This window comes from Larus michahellis, chromosome 7, assembly GCF_964199755.1.
Source record: "Larus michahellis chromosome 7, bLarMic1.1, whole genome shotgun sequence".
NCBI classification, from domain to species: domain Eukaryota; kingdom Metazoa; phylum Chordata; class Aves; order Charadriiformes; family Laridae; genus Larus; species Larus michahellis.
This window is the reverse complement of record NC_133902.1, coordinates 29867629-29878935: the sequence shown is the minus strand read 5'-3', so window position 1 is coordinate 29878935 and position 11307 is coordinate 29867629. Positions and strand designations below refer to the sequence as shown.

The 11307-nt window shown below is 52.7% G+C and overlaps 1 protein-coding gene across 6 annotated transcripts in view; it reads left to right on the top strand.

Moving 5' to 3' along the window:
* Positions 1 to 1741: 1741 nt before the first annotated feature.
* NRP2 (neuropilin 2) overlaps positions 1742 to 11307 on the top strand; it is an 89413-nt gene continuing 79847 nt past the window's right edge. For 4 of the 6 annotated variants that reach the window (XM_074594040.1, XM_074594041.1, XM_074594042.1 and 1 more), the window contains exon 1: positions 1742 to 1965. In XM_074594040.1, the coding sequence (XP_074450141.1) occupies positions 1893 to 1965 (73 nt within the window). In that variant the 5' untranslated portion in view covers positions 1742 to 1892. The remainder of the gene's footprint in view (positions 1966 to 11307) is intronic. The other 2 variants (XM_074594043.1, XM_074594045.1) reach the window with 1 other exon arrangement.

Here is an 11307-nt window from a genome sequence, read left to right as displayed (position 1 = left end):
TGAGGGCTATTTATATACACAAAATATCACACTTTGCTAGCTTGATAGTAGTCTAACTATAAGCAAGTAGTAAATAATAGTTGCATAATTCCACATCAAAATACAATAAATAAGGCAGTAGACTCAGTTGCCACTGGCTTTGCCTTGACTTCGACAGGTGGTGGAGCACATTTGAGCCACAGAACATGCAAAATCAGGTATCAAAACACACAGAAGGGAGAGGGATGCTACAGCCCTCAGGGTAACGGCTGAAATATCAGATCTATCTGTCAGGCCAAATCTGTTGCTGTCAATGAACTTCCACTGGCCTCGGAGGAACTCAGTGCGTTCGTGTTGTGTCAATGCGCTCAAACAGGTTGGCATTGTGATTTCATTGACGTGAGCTGGTGATGCTACTTGTAACTGATAGACAGCAGAGTACAAAATAATTAGTCTCATCACCCTAAATGAATACCAGTGAAACGTTCGTACTTTCCCTCTCACCCACACAATGATGTATCTCACTTCTGCCACATGCCAGTATCTCTTCACTAATTACCAACTTAAAGAAACCGAGATAACATAATTTCAATCCCTTTGTCTACTGTATATTTGGAAATTGGAATCTATGATCCAGAGACTGATCAACAACATGAATAATTTGGTTTTAAGTAGCTTTTTGGTGCAGGGTTTTAGGGCTCATTTTACTTGTGTGCTTTGAAATTTCGGCTCTCGAACAGGATGGAGGTGCGAGTTCGCTCCAGTTTGCCAGGCGCCAGTTTTTAAGCCTGTTGTGGTCTGTGAATTTAAACGGCAAGTAAATGCGAGGTCCCGGTGGTTCTGACCCAGGCAGGGACTCCTCGCCTTCTCGGGGGCACAGACAACAAACTTTCTGAGCACTCTTAAGGTGAACTACGTGAACACTGCTCTCGGCTGGCGTTTTTAAAGAGCATAGTCATGAAAACTGGTTGGGAGCATGGAAGCCAACTGCGGTGCGGTCCCGCAGAGCTTTTGCGTTCGTCCCTTAAAGCAGCCTTTACACCACAAACACGGGAGTAAACCCTCCCGCTGTGGCACGGCGGCTCTGGCCGAGGCACGGCGCTTCTGGATCTCGGCCGGCAGCGGCAGGAAACCCAGGAGCAGGGACAATCCTTGTCCTGATGCTCCCCCATCTGACAATTTCTGCGTGTCTCCCCTTTCGCGCAGCCCTGCTCTTTTGCAATTATTTCCATCGGGTTGGGGTTTGGTTTGAGTTTTTTTTTCTTGGTTTTTTTTTTCTTTTTTCTTTTTGATTCCTTGTTTGAGCTGCCAGCCCGGGGAGCGCTCGGGGAAGGCGGCGCAGCCGGGGATGCGCCGGGCACCGCGGAACCGCTCCGCGCACCGCGCTGCCTCCCACCCCCCCATCCCTCACCATCGTCCCAGCGCTGCGGGAGCCTCCGCGTTTCCCCGCGCACCGCCCCGCGCCCGCGCACCGCCCCGCTGAGGGCGGTGCGCGGGCGCGGGAGCCCCGAGGGGGCGGTGCGCGGGTGCGGGGGGCGGCGCCGGCGCTCGGCGCTGACAGCCACATGCCGCCCTGCCTGAAAAGGCTGCGAGGCGCCGGCGGGGAGGGAGAGGAGGCGCAGACGGCGCCCCAGCCCGCACCGCCACCGCCGCCGCTGCCACCACCGCGCCCCGGGGGATGCCGAGGCGCCGGCCCCGCGGGTCGCCCTAGGGGACAGGCGCTCCGCCGGCACCGCAGCCCCGGCCCGGGGGAGGCCGCCGGCCCCCGCTGAGACCCGCCGGTGCCTCTCACGCGTGGGGCGCCCACGCGGCGCTCCCGGGGCAGGGAGGGGAAACCCGGCCCCGCCGCCTCGGGTGTTGTATTTTATTTTTTTTTATTATTATTATTTTTTAAAAAAAAATTCTTCCGAAGGATGGATACGTTTCTTCTCGCGTGGGGATTTCTAGGGCTGTGCTTGCCCGGCTCCGGAGGCACGGCGGAGACAGGTAAGGCGCCCGCCAGGGCGGGGGATGCCCTCGGCCACGCATGGGCGAGGGAGCCCTCCCCGCCCGCCCAACTTTCGGGTGCCCGTGCGCGGTCCCGGGTACACGCACAGGGGCTTTGCCCGGCCTGGGGCATCGCATAAGGGAATAAGTGAGGGATCGGCGGCGCCGCGCAGCTTTCGCAGTACGGGTTTTGGGGGGGGTTGGTGCGTGTGGCGCGGCGGGGATGGGGCGGCCCCACCGGCAAGGCGCTCAGCGGGTGTAGCCGCGCAGCTCCCATCGCCCGGCGTGAAGGGGCGAGGAGCCGCATTGGAAAGTTGCGTGCTGTTTTTTTGGGGGGAGGCACGGGGAAAGGGAGGGGAGGCGGTTAGGGACCAGCCGCATCACGGACACCCGCATCCGGATGCCCGCGGCTCCGTGCCCGCTCACAATCTCGGGAAACTTTAGGTGAGAAATTAAAATCATCTGGCAGGGAGCAGGCAGCCGTGCAGGGCGGTGCTGGGAGCAGGCGAGGCTTGCGGCGGTGGCGGCACCCGCCCGTGGGAGGCAGCCTCTGGGCAGCCCCCCGGGAAAGCCTGCCCGCGGTACCTGCGGGACCCGCACTTACTTTACGAACGCCGGGGTGTCCCGGGACATGGCGGGTTCGTGGCAGGTTTTGGGGTGTGAGTGTGTTTTTCTGGTCTTCGCTGAAGAGCTAGGCTGGGCTGTCAGGAGGCGCTGGGATGAAGCCCCGGTGTTTGCATCGGGGACAGGAGAGGGGCAAGGGCGGGCTGAGGCCGGGCCCTGTGCTCCCCGGCCACTGGCTCTGAGTCTGGCTGGTGGGGGCAGCAGGGTCCCCCCCTGGAGCAGTCACTGGGGGAAAAGAGTATGCCTCATCCAGCCGTCAACCGCTCTCTTTGGGCTCCTTCTGCGGTCAGCAACCCGAGAGCTGCCTGGTAGGATGGTGGTACCAAGCCAGCAGCTGCTGAGCTGTGGGTTTCCCTTCCCGTTAGCCGGGGCCTTGGGACATGCCTGGGACAGCCTGTGGGGACACAAGGTCCTGAGCCACGGTCTGATCCAGGCAGCGTTGGATGGCGAGACGTGATGTGTGTTGGTCCCTGCCTTTCCCCTCCCTGGGGCAGCACGGCCACCAGCTACCCCTTTGAAAGGGGGGAGTCTCTGCCGCCTGAGAAAGTCCCTCTTTTTTTGCAGCAGCGAAGCACAGACGTTCCCAGCAAACATGCTTCGTGTACATTCAGTTGCCGGTTGGTATCGCCTCCTTCCTTATGGTTATAAAGGAAAGAAAAAAACAACAATCCCATCTTTTGTTCAAATAGGAAAACAAATGAATAGGCACTCGATGGGGTGAAGAGAAAGGGCAAGGTCCTGGGAGGCCCCTGCCAAGTGCGACAGTCTTTTCAGATGGTCCCTGTTGCAGAGGCAGTGTCTGGTATCCTGGAGTGGGTATTGTGCTGAGGCAGATCGGGCTGTAACCTGAGGCTGGCTCCTGAGGGTGCACTGGCCAGCCTGGCTGCAATCCCTGTGGCTGCAGAGCCCGACTGTGTGCCTGTGCCTGTGTTTGTACCTCCTTCTATCCGTGAATGGGCTCGGGATCAGGACTTCTAACTGGGAAGGGGTTTATGAGCCAACCGTGTCTCTGAGGCCATTCAGTCGCTGTAAGAAATGTTTATTTGAACGCAGGGTTTTCCCGGCTAAGCAGAGCATCACATGGTGTTGGAGCCAGCAAGGAAGTTGTCTCTCTGCAGCTGACACCAGCGGCTGTTTGCTGAGATGTTGTTGTGGTGCTGCAAACCCAGCCAAATGACTTTATGGCTAGCCCAGTGAGGAAAGGTACGGGGTAACAGGACGCAAACCTCAATCAGGCTATGCTCAGCTCCAGTAAAATAGCCAGCCTAGTAAGAAAAACATGCCAGAGGTAGATGGATTTATGTTTCAGTCTGGTGTATCTGAAAGCCTTCCCCCATTATGAAAGTCCCTCTTAAGGTTCCCTAAGGGAGGTTAGTAGAGAGGGGAGATGTTTTTAATAGACAATAATATGATAATCTACATGGAAAAAACCCTCGTGCAATATTTCTACAGTAAGAGATAAACAGTGCAGCTGCCAATTTGTATGTAACCAAGCAAACCCTGAGATAACCACGGAGGGGAGTGGGTGGGAGACCCTGGAAGATAAATCTGAAGGCTGCTGGATGTCTGTGTGTTTTTCATCTTCCCGTAAAAAGCAATCAAGTAAGAAAGTAACAGATTTGAGTGACCCAAGTACTGAGCCATTCAGATGATGTTTATGCAGCTCCAAGCAAAGCTCACTCTTGAAGCCTTCCAAATACTTTGCTTAAAAGCCAGTATTTTCAGTAATGACTGAGGAGATGGAGCAAGGTGGGGAGAGGGACCAAAACAAATTGCTGCCAAGCAGGCACACCGCCACACACATACAAACATGCACACACGCACACCCACGCAAGCCTTGAGCGTAATGCCTTTTGCCCGTTGTGCTGTTAACTCAGCTCTTACTGGGAACAAAAGCTTTTTTAGCCTAGAAGTCAGACAGTTGTCAGGAGCATCACCGAAAACGACTGATACAAGCTCAGTGGGGGGCTCTGACCCAGGTTAGGATGCTGCATTTTGTTTTCCTAACTTTTCTGCTGCAGAAAAATCACGGTGTGTGGTGTCTGGAGTGACAGGCAGGCATACTGGTCCTGGGGGCTTTATGGAGGTGCTTCCCATCTCCCTGCCCTATTCCTTCCCCCCCCACCCCCAGACCCCTTCTCCATATTTACTCTGTGTTTGGTACCTCGTGCATGGCCTAAAAGGTTAAAATGAGAAAGCAACTCACTTTGCTGGGCTGGAGAAGGCAGCGCTCCCTGTCCCAGCAGCGTGCTGCTCCAGGCAGGTGGGTGGGTTTGTTTCTTAGCAGAAACTTCCAGTGCCACTGAGCTCCAGGACGTGGTGGCCTTGTATCGCAGATGATAGCCTGAAAGGAGAAAGTATCCTTCATGGGGTTTAGGAAGCTGTCAGGTTCAGATAAGGCTGGGATCCTATCCTATGGGACCCCCAGTTGTATTAATAAGGAAAAATTAATTTTTAAGCACTGGGATTGCTGCCAAATTATATGACCTCTGACAGAACAGCTGCGCTAGGAAAATAAATCGTCTATATCGGAGACCCGTGATCCTATCTGAAATCGAAATAGAAAAAGTCTGCATTTAGCCACGATGGTGGGGGCAGATTGCAGCAACTTGAGAGCAAACTGGAAGCTGCTAAACTTGCTCTCCATTGTGTGGTGAAGTCACCGCCACCGTCTCCCCATGGGGTCTCGGAAATACAGTTGTCTAATCCGGGAAGTGTGGAGAGCTGATGTGCTTGCACACACCCAAGCTGGAGCTGATGGTGTCGGCACGGAGGTGGGGGCAGAAGCGGGGTGTGAACGTTTCCAGCTCTACCCTCACTCCGTAACAGCCCTTTGACACATTTCTAATTATAATACACACACAGACAAAGAGGTAGCTGGGCTATTTTCGAAATCCCTGTCTACACCCTGGTGGAAACCGCAATACTAGCAACAACATAAATCAGGGCTGTTGCTAGCAGTGTTGCACACGGCTTAGCGCTACAGTAGCATGGTTTTAATCTTACTCAGAATCAAAGGGTCAGCCTTCTCCCTGCCTGAGCCAAATCGCAGTCTCAGAAGGCCGAATCCTGAGCCAGGCTTGATGCCTGTGCAGTGAAAAGACACAAGCGCAGACACAGAGGAGAGGTTTGTCAGCACGAGGTCAGCAGGCACAGGGCCAAACACTCAAAATCACAACTCGTATCTGTAACCCTTTCTACGTGCAAGTGGTGCCTGTGGATTGCATGGGGGAGGACAGCTAGGGTAATGCTGGGGGGCCAGGGCCCTGACCGCAGCCTTGGTGAGGCAGCCTCTTCCCAAACAGATTGGGGAAAGGGGTACAAGCAGCGGGTTGGCATGCAGAGTAGCCCGAAGTAGTACTTGCAGGGATGGATGGCTGCAGAGACTTTCTGTCTGAATGCTTCTCCCCCTCTTCATACTTGACAAGTCAAAGAAAACGGGCCCCAGAGATGAAGTGCTGGGCTCTGGGTCTTTGAAACCTGCCCTGATTTCTCCCCATGCATTTGAGACAAAGGCAAGACATCTGCCCCAGCTGTTCTGGTGGGTCACCCCTAGCTGTGAAGTGCTCTCTGTGTGGGGCTTGAATGCCTGCCTTTCTCTGTGTCCCTTCTAGGAAGATGGTGAAGCCACAAAGACGCTGTCCTTTCACTCTGCTTACATTTTGTTCAAAGGCTGCTTTGGACCCTGTTTTTCAGGGGGTGCCTGTGGGGAGAGGAGGGAGGAAAACCCCAACCCCTTGTTGTATGTAGACACGTATGCACACGCTTACTGTCTCCCTGGTTCCTCCTTTCTCCTCACAAGCACACAAATCTCTACCTCTTCTCTTTTGCATAGAGCCCCTCTGGTCCCCCCCACCTTGCTGCCTGCGACACACACACACACACACACACGGCCCTGCATCCTTCCCTTCCCCGCATGCTCCCACAGACCCTTGGCAACTTTCTCCCTCATGCACACCCCCAGGCTTGCTCCTGCTTTCCTCTCTTTCTGTTTGACCACTGAATATGTGCTCAGCAGGAAACAATGTGTTTAAGACACTCGCCAGAATGTGTAATAACTTCAGCGCTAGCAGTGAGGCTCAGCAGTAGCTGGATTTGAGCAAGCCGTCATAAAGGCTGAAGCCGCTGCTGCTCGGCAGCGTGTGCGGAGGGAGCTGCCGTGGGGCCTCTTCCCGGGGGGCTCCGGAGGGGCTGCTTCTCCTCCCATCCCCTCCCCTTCCATCCCATCCATGGGGCTGCCCACTGACAAGGCACCGGCTTTTGCTCTGCGGCTCCAACAGGGCCCTTGGAAGGGAGAGCTGAGCCAGGGGTCGTGTGGGATTCGGTGAAGCTCTGCCAGACGCTTTGGGAAGAGGCAGGAATAAACTGCCATTGCCCAGTGGGGAAAGCCAAGATTCAGTTTTTATGAAGAACGGACTGTGACAGATGGGCTCGAAAGGTGTGAGGGAGCTGGGAGGGCACAAGGGGAGATGAGAGACAAGATAAGCTTTTTTTCTTCTTGAATTTGTCGTAATAACAATGCTAATTAGTATTTCAGAGGCATTGAACACCTTTCATCAAGCCTGAAGCTCTTTAGAGAGGAATCCTAGGTGAATCCATGGCTCGCTCTTTAATGTGTGGAATTAGAAATGTCTCTCGCTTTTTCTCTGTGGCCCTCAAACGAGCCTGTTCTTGATAGCATTCACAAGGGTGGCTCAGCAAATTGTTTCATCCTCATATTATTTCCTAGTGTAGCCTATAGGTAGGGTGGCAGGCTGCCATGCAGGAAGCCTCTGCCTTATTCCTGCTTCTACTCTGAGCCTTCAAGCTTCCCTGAGTTTCTGTTTCCCAGCCTGCAGTACCGGCAAGGTTTCCTCAGAAACTGCCCGATCTGCAGCTTGAAGATCTCCTGAAGCTGCCACCTATTCCTGGGAGATGGCGGTGTGTTTCCACGAGACTTAAAACCCTTGGAAGCCTAACACAGAGGCAGGAGAAACAGGCGTGATCCCTGCAAGTTCAATATGCAATTATCCCCCTCCCTTGCACGTGCACACACACACTCACACGCTCTCCTGAATGATTACCGGAGTAGCCGGGAGTTGTAATTCCAGACCCACCGATTACACTCACAGGCAAGCCGGGAGGATTGTGTGTGTGCATATCTATATAAAGACTTAACACTATTAATCCAGTTGCCCTATTGGAATTGCATTTGCCTGTGATATAAGATGACAAATAACAAAGTTAGTGGAGGTGGCACCATGTAAAACCAGGATATGAAATCTCATCAAAGATTCAAGGCGGGGGGTGGCGAGTGGGGGGAGGAACCACCAGCACCCCAAAGTGGCAACATTTAAAGCTCAAGGTTTTCACTGACTCAAGTGGTACAAAGATATGCCACCCCCGGAAGGAGGCTATCCAGAACTGCAGGTGTGGAAATCAGCTGAACTCCAGTGATTTCAAAGCAAATTACCTGGATTTGCATGCAGGATTTGGCCCTCTCATTTTCTGTAGTGAAGCTTGAGTAGGTCTCTATTTCAGGTTTCCACTTAATTCTTCTGTGGATTAACATGGCAAAGAAAGCGCAGGTATCAGAAACCTCCAAATCTTCTCTTTCATCCGCCCTCCAACACTCCCTTCTTATTTAAAAATAATTTAAAATGATCCGTTTTTGCTAAGGCTCACAGCTAAAATGTTCCATTTGCTGAGCTTTCCGGCGCTCCCCTCTCACTGCTGTCCAGCGCTATAAAGTGAATATATTGCATCCCTCCCCGGTTGCCTTAGGAAGTGGTCAAACGGCTGCATTCCTCAACTGATGGATTGGCGCGTTCCTCTCTTGCTTAAGCCCAGACAGTGTTTTTATGAGCCTGTCTTGTGACAGGCTTGAGACACTTTGAATCAGACAAAATCCTAGTTCAGACCACAGAAGCAGTCTTTAAATTCTGCTCTGCTGTGCCTCTATTTTTAAGTGAAATTTTAGTTAAACTGGTAAAAGCCCACGCTGAAACATTCAGGGGACTTTCCCTGGTTGTGTGAAATCCCAAGAGGTGGATGTGGGTACCGCTCTGGGATGAAATGTGCGTGGAAGTGCTTTGTGGTGTTTGGGTGTGTTTGTCCATTAATTTGTTCAGGAAGCCTTTGAAGCTTTATCTTGCAATCCAAAGCAAACACACTTCTGCTAAAATGATCTATGCTACTGGGGATAAAATATCTAATCTTATTAGCTTCCTCTGCACTATGTCTCTCTCCTTGGCCAATGGCTAAGCTGTATCATTTAAATCTGAGAGTTCGCATTTGTGTTCCTGCCTGATGTGAGCGTTGTGCCGTACAGTTTGAGGGGAGAGCCCCTGCCACGTTAGCCATGCCCAGACTCTCCCCCAGGCCCAGAGCCTGGGTAATGAGGCAGGATGACCATTAACGGTAATGAATCCTCAGCAGACGAAATCTGTTTCTCCCCTCCGTGCCAGGGTTTGGCAAAATGCTTGGACGCACATGGACCTTGAAAAACTTTGCTTCTCAAAGAGCTGTTTGACTCTAAAGGGACTGAAACGCAGGGTTTGCTGCACAAAGGCTCGCACTAAGTTCAGCAGCTCTGAGAGCAGTAGGTCGTGCGTGCCAGGACCCATATTTTGCTGCGCTGTTGGAAGGTTGGCAGGGCAAATCTCCTCTGCCCAGCTCTGAGTGCCGGGACGCAGAAATTTTCTGTGGTGGTTGGATGAGAGTGTGGAGCTGGGCTGTGAGGGCCTCGTGAGAAGAAGAGAAATAAGTGACAAGGCCAGGCGATGCACCCCTCCGCTGTGGGATTCCTGGGATCTCTCTCCCTTCCTCCTTTGCTGCCCTCAAAGGCTGCTCTTTCTTTCTGAGCAGCACAGACACCAATGCTGCTGCTGCTTGCCTCTAAGGCAACAAGAAGGTCTTAAATTTTCTGCGCAGCCCTGAATTACATCCCTAAAGTAAACTGAACCCAGCAGATCAAAACACGTGATAGTTTTCTGCTGGACGCTACAGGCTCTGAGAGGCTGTAGTATGTGTGTTTGTTGTGAAATGGGCCTCTCTGGTGATGATTATTTTTGTAACAGGCAGAGTTGGCTTTAGTTTCTGTGTTGAAGGTCCAATAATAACAGTGAGCCCTGCTCTCCTGGGGTGAGGGAAATCCAGAGGGGTTTAATCGGCAGGAAATTCAAGTAGGAGAATGCTCTGCTCCTGGCCTAAGGTTTCAGCATGTGCTGATGAACTGCAGAGCTGAAAAACCCCAAATGTGAGTGGAGGTTCCTGGGGCCTGGCTGTTATTTTTGGGTCCCCTGAGTGATGATTGCTTGTTGCAGGCAGGGGGAGACTTCATCAGCCTGGATGTCTCCAGCGGGTCAGGGCAGGGAAAGAGGGGTCTGCCCCTCGAAAAGGGTGAGGAGCTCAGCTGCAGATACCCATCTCCATGGAAGCTTTGCAGTTGCCAGCTGTACGTTGTGGCGTTTGCAGGAATCTGCCCTCGTGAGCTTCTCCAGGTCTTCCTTTCCTGTCCCTATGGCTTGTTTGTCATCCTCTTGTGTAGTTCCCCTGTTGGGTGGTCCTGCAAGGAGAGGATTGCTGGGATAGCATAAGTCATGTGGTGGACAGTAACGAAGGAGGGGATCTGGGGATTTCCCATCCTGAACATAGCCTGCTCCAACATGCTGGCGAGTGCCGACCTCTGTAGCTGTTGAAGAGCCCGGCTGCTCTCCTGTGGCCTTGCCATTGGCACAGTGCTCCACTGGCCCCTCCATCCTGCAAGCTGGCTGGGGCCCCAACAGTTTGCTTTCAATGCCTGCATTTTGCTTACTGAGCAACGGGATGTCCCACGCACCTGGCAGACTTGGCTTAAACTTCAGAATTTAATTTTAATTTTATTAAGTGAATTCAGGGCTGGCAAAAGCTGCCAGAGCCCATTAGCTGTGGAGCACGTCTCACTTCCAAAGCACGCAGCCTGGGCAGTAGCCATGCCGCTCACCTTTTTTCTTTTTTTTTTATTTTTGCACGGTTTGCATCAGTTTGAAAAGACACATTTATATAGAAGCCTGACCCTCTACTGTGTACAAAACAGGCCTGATTTTATACAGAAAGCCAGTGCTTGGCATGTCTGCTAAGGCAAAGCCTTTGCCTGTCAGTGGGCACAGTGATAGATTTTTTGTTGTTGTTGTGGGTGTTTATCTGCTAGATACCAGTGAATCAGAAGAGAAGAAGCCCAACAGAACAATTACAAAGATATTGAAGTCATTTTGCTTCTTCAGATAACTCTAAGAAGACCCTATTTCCCTGGTACGCTATTGCCCATCACATGGCCTGGTGCTGTGTGTGGACAAGGCAGCGCTGCACTGAAGCAGCCCCCTTTATTTCTCTGGACCTTCTTGGGGAGGGATGAATGCGAGGGCAAAATCCATTCCTCTGAGAGACACAGATAAGTCCTCTGTGGGCGGAAGGCTTTTTCTGCTGCAGAAAGATGGTGAAATTTTCCTGGTGGTATCTGAACACCTGAGGGATGTGGCTGTTCTCCTGTCCGCTCAGTGGTTTTGCCTGCTTGTCCTGTTTTGCTGCAGAGACCACAGTCACAGAGAGCTGGGCTCCGGGCCCTCTCACTCAGGCTGTCCTCACTGCCACCAGCAGTTTGACTTGGGCACCAAACTGACCTGAAATCAGGATCAAGCCCAGGGATTGCCTTAGCTCAGTCCCGCTGACCTGCGATGGCCTTGCAGGGCAAGGGAGAGG